Source organism: Penicillium expansum (assembly GCF_000769745.1).
Source record: "Penicillium expansum strain MD-8 chromosome Unknown contig336, whole genome shotgun sequence".
Taxonomy (NCBI): Eukaryota; Fungi; Ascomycota; class Eurotiomycetes; order Eurotiales; family Aspergillaceae; genus Penicillium; species Penicillium expansum.
In genome coordinates this window covers 1-15,585 of record NW_015971470.1, presented here as the reverse complement: position 1 = coordinate 15,585, position 15,585 = coordinate 1, and the positions used below count along the sequence as shown (strand labels likewise).

Below are 15,585 nucleotides of genomic sequence, written 5' to 3'. Positions count from 1 at the left end.
CACAGCCTCCCGAGCTTTCAAATAACCCCCCGAGATGGTAATTCTCATTCGCCAAAGCCATGTTCCGTCCACACCTCCACAATGTCCTCTATGCAAGGAAAATCCCTAATATAGCAGCTTCATAGTTAGCATTATACTTGTATAAGCAGCATCTACACCCGCTTAATGACAATTGATAAACGCGCAACTGAACTAAACTAAACCGTAAGCCGCCCCATTAGATAGTCTATATATCCTTTTCGAGAAGTCTATATAGGAGTAAGGTAGGCAGGGCTAATCTTATTATGGTCTGCTTCACCATTATTCGTGGAACAAAGTCCGAGAGTACCTTGTAATTAGCATGCATATACTTCGATATTCATTCAAATTTTGTCCAAGTCTCTAATTTCCAATTTCCAATTAGTTTTGGTGGTGGTAACGCTTTATATATCTACACCAGAGACATGTGAACATGCTGACCACCTGGGTACCTCTACCCCCAAATGTAATATACAACATGTCCTTCATCCCACAGTCTTGAACTAAAATGACAATTGAATATCTTTTAGGAGCCTCCCCCAATTGATTGATAAGCATGACCCCCACACTTGAGCACCCCACATTTCAGGTTAGACATACAAGTTCGCGCCATCTCGTAAGGCTAGACTGTCGACCACTTCTTTAGTTCTCACAGCAAAATTCTACAACCATGTCTCTCGCTAAGAACATCCTCCTATTCGGCGCAACGGGTAACATTGGCTCATTCATCCTAGACGCTATCCTGCCCGAGCGTTCTCAATTTGGCCGCATCGCCATCTTCACTTCCCCGCACACAGCGGAAACCAAAGTTTCACAGCTGAACAAGCTGAAAGAAGGCGTAGAAGTAATTGTGGGCAATGTCGAAGATGAGAATGCCGTGAAAGCAGCATACAAAGGTACGAAACCCTTTCTTCGTACCATGATATCCATGCATAATAACTCAATGACCTTCCCCAAATACCAAGCCGCCCAAATCACCAAAGCAAAGACTAATCACTTAGACAAACAGGAATCGACACTGTGATATCAGCCCTAGGACGCAACACCCTTGCCGAACAGATCCCCCTCATCAAACTCGCAGCCGCCAGCCCCACCGTGAAATGGTTCCTGCCCTCCGAGTACGGCACAGATATCAAGTACGGGCCGGCTTCGGCGAACGAGAAGCCGCACTAGCTGAAGCTGAAAGTGCGCGCGTACCTCGAGGATGAGATCTCGCGTGACGACCTCGCCTATTCGTATGTGGTTACTGGCCCATTCGCTGAAATGTATCTTCATCTCGTGCCTGGGCTGGAGGAGGCTGGAGGGTGGGATGTCAAAGAACGGAGGGCTGTTTTGTTGGGTGAGAAGGGGAAGGGAGAGGTTAGTTTGACGACGATGAAAGAGTAAGATTCCTTTTTCATTTTGGGGGTTTTTTTTCTCGTTGGGATGGATGGGATTGTTGGCTGACTATTGCGCTAGTGTTGGAACTCTCGTCCTGAACACTCTTCTTCATGCTACGGCTGAGACGCGCAACGCTGCCCTGTGTGTTAATTCGTTTACCACGAGCCCTGACCAGATTCAGGCGGAGTTTGAGCGCCAGCTTGGTGGTCAGCCGTGGAATGTGTCTCGCACTTCGCTAGAGAAGTTGCGCAAGGCGGAGGCTGCGGCGTGGGAGGCTGGGAACCCGGCAACTACTGTGTTGACTTTGCGTCGGATTTGGGGTGAAGGCGGGACGCTGTATGCGAAGCGGGCCAACGAGTTGATTGGGGAACCGAAGGTGATGGGACTGGAGGATGTGGTTGCGAATGAGATCCAGAGGGTATCGAAGTTGTAGATAGCTTGTCTTCATTTATCTTTACATAATAGTTAGCCACATAGCCAAGGCCGATATTTGATCTACATGGACATTGCGCACACTGTGGAATCCAACGTCTAAGGCTCATGGCATTCGTACGTAGGAGCTAAGAATTAAAGAAACATGTCGGGGGTTCGGGTAACTTCAGATTTCACATGACCGAGGGGAATGATTCGGGAAATAATAAAAAGGGGAAACAGCTCTGCCGGATATAAAACAAAAGGGTTGAGCTTTATTGGAAGAACTTGCGCACTCTTTCCTGGCTGGCCGGGTCCACAGAAGCCAGGATCTGGTCTGCATTGGCACCGGTCACTGCCACCAGCTGCTTGGCGGATGTGGCCACCCGGGAAGCGGTCTGGCCCTGCAGGGTAGCCGCCTCGAGTGCCTGCACGATGAAACCGAAGACACGGTCAGCCTTGGCAAAGACAGCCGGGTTTTGCCTGGTAGTAGTATATTAGCACGAGTATGAGGAAGGGGGTTTATCAAGAAAACATACTGGTCAATCAGCTGTGCAATAAAGGAATAGGCATAAGGAGCAGCCTCCTCGTCGTAGGTAATGGGCAAAGTCTCGATCCAGTTGGCCACGACATCCTGGGGAGCCTGAACCTTAGATGGGTTGTAGTGCAGGATCTTGGCAATACTGGCAGATGCATTCTCGGTCGCGAAAACGTTCTCCTCTGTGCGGGATTGCGCATGCTGTGTAACCTGGAACAAGCTGGGGAGGCTGGCGGCCACAAAGTCGCTCCAGGCGGCACCACCCTTCTGCGCGGCCACACCCACTCCATACGCCGCTGCCTGACGGTTAGCGGCATTCTCATCTCGCAGACCGGAAGCCAAAGGCTGCATAATGTGGTCCTTGAATGCCCAGGACTCTTCGCCACAGAATTCAAGAACATCATCCATGATGCAAAGAGCCCACTGCCGTTGTGTTGGGTCTTGGCTTGTGATGAAAGCGTCGTAGAAGGGAATCAATTGCTGCCAGGTTGGCAGGAACGAGTTGCCCTGGTTCTTAAAGATGGTGTGGAATGCCTTGTTCATATCGCTCAATAGGTTTTGATCGTCCTCGACGGCGTACTCGAAGTCTAGGTTCTCCTCGTCACCATCTTCGAGCTCGGCCTGCTCCTCCAGACGTTGCTTCACGCGCATCTGGTAGTCTTCAAGGGTCGACTTCGCAGATTCAATGAACGCCTGCAAGTGCTGGGGGGTGAGAGAGTTTCTGCCAACAACCTCTACTGACTCGTAGAAGCACTGGTACATCTCAGCCAGCGTGTCAACTGTCGGCTCAGCGCTCAGAACCTCGATGATCTTCTCTGCAACCTTGTTCCACATTTCGGCGAAGCCCGGTGACTGGCCACCGTGTGCCTTCTTGTAGGAGTTCAGCAGCTGAGGAATCAGCTTAGCAGCTGATACTCGAACGGGGTCGTGGAAGAAGAAGGCAAGTCCAGGGACCGCAATCTTCTCCATGGTTTCTAGGACATAAGGCTCAAAGTTCTCCTCGAGAATTTGGGCGTAAATTGTGATCAATTCGATAGCGGTATTCTTGTCTTCAAGAGCACTGGTCTTGATACCGATAATCTTACCCTTGAGCGGCACCAGCTCCCAGCCATCATCCTGCTCAACCTGTTCGATCTGATCCTCGTCATCCAGCAGCTGAATATCGGCCTTGGCGGCAGCCACGGTTAGAAGAGGGGGCATAACACCGGGGAGATAAGGCACAAAGTCTTGGCCTAGAACGCGGCACATGCGGCCCCAGCAGTGAAGGAGGTACTGTGACTGAGGGTCGTCGGCGTCGACGATGTTTTGCTGAATGTGACCGAGAATCTGCACAAGGTTGAGAGCATCTTGACCCATCTTCTCCTTGCCAACGGCGAGTGCGATGAGAGTAGCACACTCCATCGCCTTAGCACGAAGAAGGCGATATTCCTTACCCTGCTCCTCCTTGAGGACATTGAGCAAAAGAGGCATCAGGGTAGTATAATACTGATCGAAAGCGGCCTCGGCAGAATCGGCAATGGTAGCAATGGTGGACAGCGCCTGCTCCTGCAGATAACGCTTAGGGCTGCGCAAGAGATCCAGGAGATGGCTGAGAAGGTTTCCGAGGTATGGCTCCAAGGTGCTGCGCTCAGCCTCCTCACAGAAGTTGACGAGAGCGGCGGCAGCGTGGGACTGCACACGCGGCTCGGTAGAGGCGAGAACGGGAATGATGTTAGTGAGGACAATCTCGTGGTACTTCTCCTGCATGGTACCGGCAAAGTCGGTACTCATTTGACCAAGAGCGTTGCAGCCTGCATAGCGGACTCGGGGATGGGCGTCCTGGAGGGCAGGGACAACAAGTGCAAGAACTTGGTCCAGCTCACCAACCATCAGGTCACGACAACCTTCGGAGATGGCGGAGATGGCCATCAAAGCAGCATGGCGATCGCGCCAGTTGGTAGATGACATCATGCGAGGAATCCAAGAGAATGCGGGTTGGAGGATGACCTGTCCACCCAATTTGTTGGCGAGACGATCCATGCATTGCTCACCGGCGATGTGGTTGAGGTCGTTCTCTTCAGGCTCAAGCTGTTACTAGTCAGTGGGATGTCAATTATAATGACAGAAATGCAAACACTTACATCTTCAGAGGCGTTCCATTCCTCCGCATCGTCGTCATCCGCACCGACATCAGTCATCAGACTCAGACATTGTGTGACCATTTGCTGTGCGAATTCCGGCTCCTTCTTGCACATATTCGGGGCGTAATCGGCAAAGGTGGCCATCAATTCGAGTGCGTTCTGGCGCACCTGGTCACTGAGTTCCTTGTCGCCAATGACACTGATACTGAACTTAACCAAGTTGGAGAACATAACCTTGAACATTTTCGGGCTGATTTCAGCCAATTCGATCAGGGCGAGCAGTGCCGAGGACAGCTCTTCGCTCTCAGAGGACTCCTTCAGAGGAGGAAGGATGCTGAGAAGGTCCGGCATGAGGCCGAAGAACTTAGGCTGGGACTTTTTGGAGATCGACCGGAACAACGAAGCAAAGGCTTCCATAGCGGAAATCCGCACCTGATGAAATGGTCAAAATTGAGTTTGAAGTGCATAGCCAGATGTCGACATACGGATATATTATCGTCCTTGAAACCCTTGGTAAAAACCTCCACGACAGCGTCTTCGTGCTGCTTCTCAATGATACCGGGGGTGGTCGTGAACACACGGTATGCGGTTTCCCGCAGGCCCGAGTCAGGACTTTGGCTTGCCTGGAAGAGAACACCGAGGAGTTCAGGCCACTGCTCGTCTAGAAATCACAGGCGGAAACGTCAGAACCAAGAATCCTCATTTCGTCAAGGGTATTTCAAATCGCATACCATTATCGGTGTATTGCCTAGCAACCTCAGCCAGTGTGTCTCCAATCTTCTTGCGTACATCGGTGACGGTTTCACTGGTCAAGCTGATTACCAACTTCTCACGAATGGCAATTCGCTGCTCGTTGGGGAGGCTCGAGAAAATCTCCTTGTTGTCGCCTGTGACGGGATCCTTCCGGGATTTTGTTGCGATTCTTCGGAAAAGCACAGCGGAGAAAGCACGCGTCTGTCAATAGGAGTTTCCCATTAGCTTTGATCCCAAATCACAGTGGGACTCGGCTGTTGATTCGGTCGTCGGTCGTTTGCAACACCCCTCCTTGCAAGCAACCGCACCCCTAGAGTCCAGTGCAACTTACTATTGTGTCCTCTGCACCCGCAAGCTGTTCCGCCAATCCCATCAGTAGGACGTCTGGTCGGTTCTGAACCCAGTCATTGTTGAGCTGGTCTTCCGCCTGGGATCTGACGACATTGTCGGGTGTGCTCAAGGCGCGGAGCAGCTGAGAAAGCGCGGTGTGGATTTCGGGAGGTAGGAGGGACATGTTGGGCGTGTCTGTTCCCAAATTCCAGACGATCCAAGCAACCCAGTTCTTTCAACCCTCGTAGAAGTGATTTGGTGGGGATAGAGGGGTGGAACGAAGGCGAGGAGTTTTGTTTTTGGTGGGGCGGGGAGAGAGGGAAAAAAGAAGAATTTCTGATTAGGAGAGCGATAGATGGATAGGCCCTTGGGGGTGAAGCAGAATGGAAGTGCCACTCTAATCCCACAACAAGAGGGGAGAAGATTCAATAGAGGATATCGAGGTCTTCAGATCTGATTCTTTCTCGACAAAAAATGCAAATTAGCTGCACGAATAATTCAAGTACAACTTACACAGTCCATAGTGATGATAATCGCATCTGGACGCTAAACCAAATGCGGTAATTCCAGGCCACAAGGCCATCTAAAGTCGAACAGAGATAACTATGTAAGAACTCACGCATTGTTGATCCGATCGAAGATTTGCTTGTTTTGTAAGCTACGAGGATACATATATGGAATCATCAGGTCATCAGCTCAAAGTCTATCTCGAACAATTATTTGCATTGAAGGCTAGAGGCCGCAACTGCTCACACGAACAGCGCTATCTGAACGCGACGGAATATCGATATTAGAACAAAACGGGTATGCAACACTGCAAACAGGAAAATAATCTACTACGCTTTCTCGGGGTGCTTGGTATCCAAGTTGAGAGACAAAGGGAAGTGTTTGGAGAGAAAAAGAGGGTTTCGGGAATAGACCAAAGGCCAAATATTTTTACCGGCCACTAGGGCGGCTGAGAATGAACACACCCGCAATTACAGCAGCCAATGTGACAATAGCACCGGGAAGCAGCAAGTCATTGGGGACGCCGGCAATCAATTGCTCGTCAGGCGCGTGCGATGGTACGGCTTGCTGCTGGGGCAGGGCCTTGCTCACGGGGGATTCTTGCGATGCAGACTCCTCAACAACGCTTTGCTCTTCGCTGGGAGTCACAATCTTGACATGATGGGGTTCAATCGCAGCAGGGATGGGTGGCTGGGCGGGATCGTGGACAAACAGATTGACCTTGTCGCGGTGAGTACGACGGGCCAGATCGATGGCATCCGTCATGTCTTGATCCGTGGTGATGGAGACGGTATCACCTTCGTTATCCAAGTAGCTGAGGGCATATCCAGTGTTGCTCAGGCAACCCTCCTCAACAGTGGCCTCGCCACCAACAGCCTCGACTTCCTTGCCAAGTTTCGCTGTCACTTGCGCCACAAGGTCAGTAACGCCGTTGGTGGTAAGAACGTTCACACGGTGCACTCGGCCACCAGGGGCCTTGAACTTGAAGGGGAATGGAGTAGGAGCAGCTGGCTCTGCAGGTTGGTGATGAGAAACAACTTCGGAATGCTCATCACCATGGTGCGATGCCGAGTCATTAGGAAGAAGGCTGTTGTCGTAGCCTGAGCGAGCGAGGTCGGGGCTCACAACTGAGCGGTGTGGAGTATTCGGTTGTTGACTGTGGCCACCAGAGACCATAGAGTCTGACTCGTGATCCATCGATAACCAAAATTTGTTCCATGCGGGGCCCTCCTCATCTTGGGTTGACATAGTATTGATCTGAATACATCAGTCAAAATGTTTGTATGTTAGATCTGTTACTATCAAACATACCTGTTCAAGAGTGGCATAGGTGAGCTTCAACACATCCACCATACCGACAATTTCGCCGCCCTCGTTCATCACGGGGAGGTTGAGATAGTGGCCATCTGTTGCAGAGTTAGCATGCTTTGGTTTTGATTTTAACTGCTGACTGAAATGACTGACCATGCATCTTGCGGAGCGCGGCTTGAATGCTCATATCCGATGGGGCAAAATCGGGGTGAGGAGTCATAACACGGACAACGCTGCAAGTGGAGGGGTCGAGGCCAGGAGCAATAACGCGAAGAACAATATCCTTGCTAGTGAAGATACCAGTGATCGAACCTTGGTCCTGGACTAGCAGAGCAGTAGTGTGGTTTTCCTTCATGAGAGCCGCAGCTTCCTTGACGGTGGTGCGGACCGAGACAGTGACCGGCGGCAAACCATCCAGGACGGTCTCAAGGGTAGGGCCGGACATCTTCGATCGCAATGCCTCCACATACTGGATGACTTGCTGGGGCTGACTAGAGCCAAGCTCTGTCTGCACACCTTCCAGCGCATCGTACAGTTTGCGAGACGAGCTGTATGCGCGTTCCAACTTTTCCATAGCATCGTAGAAGCACTTGGTAATATCCAAAACACCAGAGATATCCTGGTTCTCATCCATGACCGGCAAATGTCTGAATCCCTTCCGCACCATAAGATCGAGCGCGTCGGTAGCGCTGGTGTCAGTTCTCGCGCACAGCGGGTTCTTGGTCATGATCTCGGCGACGGAGACCTCTCGCGCCTTCAGGCCCATTCCAACGACTCGGAACGCCAGATCCTTGGCAGTGAAAATACCCGCGATGCGCTCATTATCATCGGTGACCAACACACAGTCCTCTCTCTTAGCGGCCATAAGCTGAGCGGCCTCTGCGATGCTCATGACGGGCTTGATCTGGAGGGCCTGGCTAGGCTTCAGGGCGAGCACGGTGCCGGGAGGGGCTTTGCGGGAGCTCCTCGATTTTGCTGGAGCGTTCCTCTTTTTGCTGAGGTCGGCCTCCATTTTGCGACGGATAGCCTTGTGTCGAGGTTAGCTCGAAGCCAAAGCTCAAATTGAGCATTAGGAAATCACTCCCGCGGGCTGCCATGACGTACCTCATCACGTTTCGACTGGTTCTGTCGCTGTCTGCTACTTGCGGCGCTCATTGTGCCACTTCCGACGTCGCTGGAGGGTGTATTGGTTGTGGCTGAAGATTCTGGCCTGGGTCGGGGGATGTGGGAAGCGCTGGGATCATTTCCGAAGTCGGGCAGCCTTCCTCTCCCGATGGTCTGATTGGGCTTTCCCCGAAAAGTACCTGTGGCCGACATAATAATGCCGAAAGGGGAAAGTCTCAATAAAAATGGCGAGAATGGAAGGGAGATGACACAAACAAAACAAGGATGTCAAGTTGTGAGACTGATATAGGAGAAAAAGCAAGGAGAATTCCTGGGAAGGAGGAGAAAAATGGGCAGTTCGATAAGTCGATCCCAACAGGGGTGTTTCTTTCGTTAGTCGGGGATGAGGAGCCATAAACACTGAGTGACACGGTACGATCCGGGCGCTAGACCCAATTAGGCAGACTTATTGCTCGTGACTCTTTGCACGTGATCCATGTGATTCCCGAGGTCTTATCGCCTGAGGTTTGAGGCATCAACCCCGTGACCCATCTCGCTTAAGGGCTTAGGGCTACCCGCACAACGGAATCCAATCCATCCCGAAAGAGACTTTGTGTGAGCGAGCTTCGACAACCCACTCCCGACAAGTCAACCGTACGCTATCTCCCCCCCTTCACCCACAGACCAACACCTAACCATCCACAGAACAAACCGTCAAAATGGTCAAGAAGAGGGCGAACAAGTAAGACCAACAAATCCCCCCATCTCGGCGAAGCAGTATCCCATTCGACATCTCCGCAATGGCGCCGACGGAAGCGCACACGACATACATCTCCAAATACATCGAAAATCGCGACCTACGCACATTGCCGGACAAGAAGAATGGGAGACTGGATTTCGATCGATTCGCAACTTCAGGGGCACGGTAACTAATTGATTTGATAGCGGCCGCAACAAGAATGGCCGCGGCCACGTCAAGCCTGTGCGTTGCTCCAACTGCGCTCGCTGCACCCCCAAGGACAAGGCCATCAAGCGCTTCACCATCCGCAACATGGTCGAGTCCGCTGCCATCCGTACGTGACAACTCTCCCGATACCTCGAATCTACGACAAGATCCCAGATCTATTGCTACGACCTATTCGAGGAATTTCAAGACGAACCAGTGCAACTAACGATTCTCTCTTTACAGGTGATATCTCCGAGGCTTCCGTCTTCGCTGAGTACTCTGTCCCCAAGATGTACCTGAAGCTCCAGTACTGTGTGTCCTGCGCCATTCACGGCAAGATTGTCCGGTACGTTTCCACCGATTAACTTCGATACTCAATCGCCTTGCGTATACTAATTTTTTCGCCAACAGTGTTCGCTCCCGCGAAGGCCGCCGCAACCGTGCTCCCCCTCCCCGTATTCGCTTCAACAAGGACGGCAAGAAGCTCCAGCCCCCTACTGCCGCCAAGGCTTTGTAAGGAGATGAATGTCGCATGACGAACAAAATAAAATGGAACTAGTTTGAAATGAATTCTTTTATTTTGTCTTCACTCTTCGCATTGGTGTTCTTCTCGACCGGATCGCAGGGGTGATGCTCGGTCCCGAAACTGCCGGCCTGCTCCTACACTGAGGATGAAAAAGATGGCACCAATTGTTCTGATGAAGACAGGTTGGATGTCTCTTTAGCATTGTTATGTTTATGAGCCCGTTGACGACGGCTTGTTATGACTGGGAGGAAGGATGGTTCAAGTCCAAATGAGGACTTAGAAAATATCAAAAATTCCTACAAAACGTGATCGCATGACGTAGAAATCTTCAGTAGGATTGCTGGGGTATATTGCTAAGTACAAAATTCATGGGTACAAGTACCCCTTCTCGAAATAATTTCCATACATATCTACCGTTCCGGTCCGCACCTTTGGCATCGGGTTCCGCACGACCTTCACCTCTCCCTTCCAATGGCCTTCGACATAATGCGACAGAGAAATATGGGGCGATGATGGCATGAGGAGGCCGGAAGCACCCGTGCCAAGCGTACTTCGGCGTCCTCTCTCACGAAGAACCACTTGCTCATACTCCGCCTTCTTGCCGCGACGAAAGGCCGCAAGCTCTGCGACAAGGTCAATCGTCGGGACCTGGGACTGCTGCTTTCTTTCTCCAGCAGTCCCTGATGGACCGGGGTTCTTGTCACTTTGTAGAAGGTGACGCCCGAGTCGAGGAGAGTCCGGTGAATGTAACGAGTCATCCTCCGAGGGCATAAGCGAAACCTTTTCATTAAGCACAGCCATTGGGAAGTATTTGCCAGGATCATTTTCAGGGACTCCACACTCTTCCTCGCCGAAGAAGCTGAAATCATTGGTGGCTGCAGACCAAAGATTCTCTGAGTCGCGGTCGCCAGTGCTTGAATGGCCTGTGGCATTATATTGGTTTCCGGGTTTCCATGATGTCAATTTGGAGGTATCCACAGGTGTGATTTCGAGAACTAGACGCCGCAAGCCAAAAAGAGATCGTGACCGTTGCTGCTCTGCTTGCATACGCGCTTGCCCTGGTGGGAGGGAGTAATCTGATCCTGCTTGTAGAGTCGCTAGCAATGCTTCGTTTGAGCAGGCAGTGATGAACCGAGTAAGCGCAGAGAGTATTGATGAGTTTGGCGTAACATGCGAGGGTACATCTGTCAGCACCAAAGATTCCATGTGAGGAATATATGATGGGTGTAGATATGGGAACCAGCCTTCTTTCCCTCTTTGAAGTGGGATTGATTGGTTACGTGGTCGCTTTGCCAAAAATTCCTGTACTCTTTGTGCGAGAGGATCATTGAGCGAGAGTGGGGAGGTGCGGTGCAAGGTTGACCGGAGAGAGAAATCTGTTGCCAGCGTGTCGCAGTCCGAAGACATTGAGATAGACGGCAAGGTACCTCCCTCCGCCTGCTCTGTATCCCAAGTCTCTATCCTAGAAGCACCGATGGGCATACCTCTATTGGCGCTAATATGTACAGGGGTGGGTTGTACAACCTCCGGAGCAAAGGCTGATCCACGCCTGACCGATGGCACAGGCTCATCCTCATAGGCCGTCAATAGCTGCTGGGAAGTCTTTAGCATATTCATCGTTGAAGATGAGCCAATTGAATCGGTTATTGATGTATCCGCAAGTTCAAAAACAGGTCTTGTCTCTTCGGGCAACTCATAAACCTGCCGGGAGGCATCCAGCTCGAATTGTTCGACTTCGCGGGGGGTATCTTGTGCTGAAAGCTCTGGAAGAAACGCATCCTCATCATTGGATGCCGTGTCTTTGGTTGGTGGTTGGCCAGTGAGAACAGCGTGATGCGCTCGCAAGTAGATCAAATTGTCCCCTGTAATCTTACCCAAGATTGGTACTAATTTCTCGGCTCCGGGATACTTCTTCTTTCCATAGCGATGCGTCTGATATGTCTTATCTGGAGTTTTGATGGTCCCGAAATCCAAAGCGTTTAACCGGGATGAGAGCAAAAGACTCGCCACAGCTTCCACGGATATTTGATTGCCAGTAATATAAAGATGTGTGATTCCCGTATGCGGCAAGTCTTCAACCCATGGGTGGAATAAAACAGGTTGAGCGAGAAGCCTCGCAAACTGCTCATCTAAGTCTGGCCGTTTGAGGAAGTCCGAGCCAGACTCATTGATTTCAAAGTGGGAAAAGGGGTCTGGCGAAGCCGTGGCCTGCCTTGGACTTCGTTGCCTTTCCCTCTCGTTTAAGGGGAGAAAGGACTCCTGTAGCAGCGAGCGAACTGCCATATCAGTGAGCCTGTTGTCTCTCAAATCCAAACAACGGACTCGTCGTCCAATCGCATTGGCTAGAAATTCGGCATCATTGTCCTTCAGCCCGATGCCACGCAATTTAAGTACCCGGAGAAAAGGCATTTGAGCTAGTGTGGACAGTACATTGCGGTCTCGTGCTGGAGTGGTGTACGAAAGATCCAGGTAGGTCAACGCCGGAAACAAGAGGAGAGTCTGTGCGAGGCTTGCGGAAGTAGTATTCGGCTCACGTTCAGCCAACAAGAGCCGTATATTATACTGGCTGGACCTCTCGTGTGTTTTCAATGCTGCCATTGCATGGTGGTCAAAGAAAGGCAACTTCGAGAGCATCAGACGCTGAAGACATGGCAGGTATTCGAGAATATCCCTCAACCAGCCCGGTCGCGGACCACCATATATCTCTGAGAGAGCGGGTGGGAGATGAAGGGTATGGGTCAACGCCCGCACCTCTTGTCGGGCGTATTTGAGTGTTCTTCGGAATCGAGTGAGAGCCACTGTGAGATCCGGTCAGATATTGATTTTTTGAGCAATCGCTGTTGTTCCTAATATTACTTACCGTAGACTGCGTCGTTATCTGTACCAAAATGAGATGCAGGATCACCCCAGAGGAAGGGCATAAATAGACCATGCCATCTGTGGCAAACTAAAGATGCAGCGCATAGGTCACTAGAAGGGATGTAGCGAGCAATAATTATCCAAGCATCTCTGTCTGTTGCAGATTCGTAAGATGGAGGAATGAGATCCATGTTTACTATGTTATTGAATTCGCGGAGACATTGTGAATTTCAAAGATAGTAGAAATCCCAGGGGGAGTTTGGCCCCATGAGTTGCCCGACTCAGCCACACAGTTTTACAGCAGCCTTTTTAGCATAAACCATTGGTGTTGGGATTCTGACTCTTCTTGCTTTAGATTGCTTTTGTTATTTTCGCACTGGCTATATGTACCTGTATGTACCGAATTTTAGGCCGCGGATGCGAATTTCCCGACCGGGGTGCCGCCGCTTTATAAGGGCGCTCAGGGTCCTGCTCACTGAGTATTTCACAGCACAGGTATACTTAGTAATGTAAAAATATTGTCTAGTATTTCTCAAATATTAATCAGTGAAAGCTCAGGGTATGCTCGGTGAGCATTCAGGTTTGCTCAGTCAGCGCTCAGGTCGTGCTCAGCGAGCGCACAGACATAACGTATTCGGCAAGCGAGCGGCGCACGCAAGCGAGTGGCGCACCCCATCCAAAACGCGTCCATGAATTAGCACTTAGTTAGTTCAACCACCTACCATACCACCAATTCGCTCCCGATCCTCTAGTAACTCAATAGAGCAAGGGGCTAGGGTCTTACTAGCTATCTAGGCTTTTAAGAATCAAGAAATCTCTTCAATTCGTGAAGTGGCGCGCCGTTTTAGCGTACCCGAAACTACCCTCCGCCGCCGCCTTAAGAGGGGTACAAAGCCGCGCGATTTCTCGCGTAAATTCGTCTAAATTGATAGAAATCGGAGAAGATGCTCTTTAAAAATAGACTCTATTTATAGATTCTTATAGAGTGGCCCCCCGGCCCTCTACAGTACGAGAAATAGCGGATCTACCTCTTAAAAAGTATAGAATTACCCTAGTTCTTTCGGTCGGCGAAAAATAGGTATATAACTTCGTAAAACGGTATCCTCTCCTCTTTTCTCGATTCTCAAAACGATATAATTATAAGTATACGAAATACGAAGGCCTTAAAATTATTAAAGAGTGGTTCGATTTAGTTTAAAAAAATAATCCTTTAATTTAGAATCGGTCCTAATAATATTTATAACTTCAATAAGACTAGTTTTATAATATGATTAACTATAACTATAAAGGTTATTATAAAGAGTGAATACTATAGTTAGTATTTACTTTTATAACCTAGAATTCGAGAGTAGGTAACTACTATTAGATATATAAATAATATACTGTCATTTTCCTCTATTATAGTTCCTATATCGAAATACTACAATCTCTACTATGAAGGCAAAGGAAATATTAAGAAATGTTCTCTTAAAAGAAGAATATCTAGTTTAGAATTAATTATATCTTAAAGTACTTTATTTTATATAGAAAGGTAGTATATATTAGTTATTAGTTTTTTTAAGTATATAAAGTATATAAGTATATTCTAGACCCGAGTTGTAGATATATATATTCAACTAATATCGTGTATATCACTCTAGACTACGACATCGCCCGTCCATGGGCCTTTTGAAATTTAACACCCATTGTTACGGACCTACCCGTCACCAACCAGTGGTGACCCACAAGGTACAGATAGGCCACTAAGAGCTAACCAAGAAGATCAGTTATCACTCACGTGCAGTACGACGGTAGAAAAGGTACCAGCTAGAAGGCAGCCACTTTCGGCCTACAATTAGTAGATAGTAATTCTACTTAATAATCTATAATTTATAACTATATACCTTAGTATAATATTTACTATCTAGTTAGTATTAATAGTTTCTATAATTAGGATTATATAAGTATACTTAGTAAGCCTATTAACTATAACTATAATTATATTATATTATCCTTTAGAGATTAATAGCTTTATAATAAAGTCTATTATAATCTATTCCTATAAGTTTATTAGTATCTCTAACAGTTATAATTATTTATATAATAAATATTATATAGGTTTATTTCTTTAGTATATATTATATATTCTAATATAGAATTAGACTTTTTAATATATATTTAGAAAATAATAATTTTATATAATATATTTAATAGTCTTCTCTACTCCTATATATCTATAGGTAAGGTTATTATAATATATCTATATAACCTTATTTCTTAGTTTATTTAAGATATATATTAATCTATATATATAGAGGAGTCCTATATTATCCTTTATAAGCTTACTTCCTCCTATAGTAAGCTTATTAATTATATCTCTTTCTAGTATATCTTAGATCTTCTATAAAAAATTATTATTTATAATCTCTATAATTATAGCTAGTAGTTACTTGTTATATAAAATAGTATTATTTAAGTTTTATCTTAATATTATAGGTTCTACTAGTTTAATACTAAGTTTATAGTCTAGTTATCTACTTAATATATTAGCTTAGCTATTTTCTATACCCTTATAGTATTTAATTCTAAAATTATATTATATAAGTATTTCAGCCTATTATATTTATAATTATATAAGAACCTTTATCATTATAAAAAATATAAGGTTCTTATAGTCTAATTTAACTATTATAGTATATTTTACTCCTTTTAGGTATATTCTCTAGACTTAGAATACTAATACTATAGCTAAGTGTGAAGGGACGTAGCCAGTCTTGATTCAAACTAACTAGACCTGGCAGTG

General features: G+C 47.9%; 5 protein-coding genes across 5 annotated transcripts; 2 read left to right on the top strand and 3 right to left on the bottom strand.

The window, feature by feature from the left end:
• Positions 1-688: 688 nt before the first annotated feature.
• On the top strand, positions 689-1,831 carry PEX2_095480 (uncharacterized protein; the record flags this gene model as incomplete). Its single annotated transcript, XM_016746818.1, has 3 exons — positions 689-914; positions 1,205-1,400; positions 1,477-1,831. 3 exons carry the CDS (start codon positions 689-691, stop codon positions 1,829-1,831), a joined length of 777 nt encoding a protein of 258 aa, XP_016593922.1.
• Positions 1,832-2,084: 253 nt separating this feature from the next.
• On the bottom strand, positions 2,085-5,734 carry PEX2_095470 (nuclear import receptor PSE1; the record flags this gene model as incomplete). The annotated part of the gene is made up of 6 exons (XM_016746817.1): positions 2,085-2,292; positions 2,349-4,414; positions 4,468-4,899; positions 4,953-5,128; positions 5,199-5,421; positions 5,552-5,734. 6 exons carry the CDS (start codon positions 5,732-5,734, stop codon positions 2,085-2,087), a joined length of 3,288 nt encoding a protein of 1,095 aa, XP_016593921.1.
• A 752-nt stretch (positions 5,735-6,486) lies between these two features.
• Positions 6,487-8,523, bottom strand: PEX2_095460 (CBS and PB1 domain protein; the record flags this gene model as incomplete). Its single annotated transcript, XM_016746816.1, has 4 exons — positions 6,487-7,314; positions 7,369-7,463; positions 7,522-8,395; positions 8,473-8,523. 4 exons carry the CDS (start codon positions 8,521-8,523, stop codon positions 6,487-6,489), a joined length of 1,848 nt encoding a protein of 615 aa, XP_016593920.1.
• A 668-nt stretch (positions 8,524-9,191) lies between these two features.
• Positions 9,192-9,935, top strand: PEX2_095450 (40S ribosomal protein eS26; the record flags this gene model as incomplete). Its single annotated transcript, XM_016746815.1, has 4 exons — positions 9,192-9,214; positions 9,418-9,545; positions 9,662-9,764; positions 9,830-9,935. 4 exons carry the CDS (start codon positions 9,192-9,194, stop codon positions 9,933-9,935), a joined length of 360 nt encoding a protein of 119 aa, XP_016593919.1.
• Positions 9,936-10,310: 375 nt separating this feature from the next.
• PEX2_095440 (uncharacterized protein) lies at positions 10,311-12,994 on the bottom strand (the record flags this gene model as incomplete). The annotated part of the gene is made up of 2 exons (XM_016746814.1): positions 10,311-12,742; positions 12,805-12,994. 2 exons carry the CDS (start codon positions 12,992-12,994, stop codon positions 10,311-10,313), a joined length of 2,622 nt encoding a protein of 873 aa, XP_016593918.1.
• Positions 12,995-15,585: the final 2,591 nt, after the last annotated feature.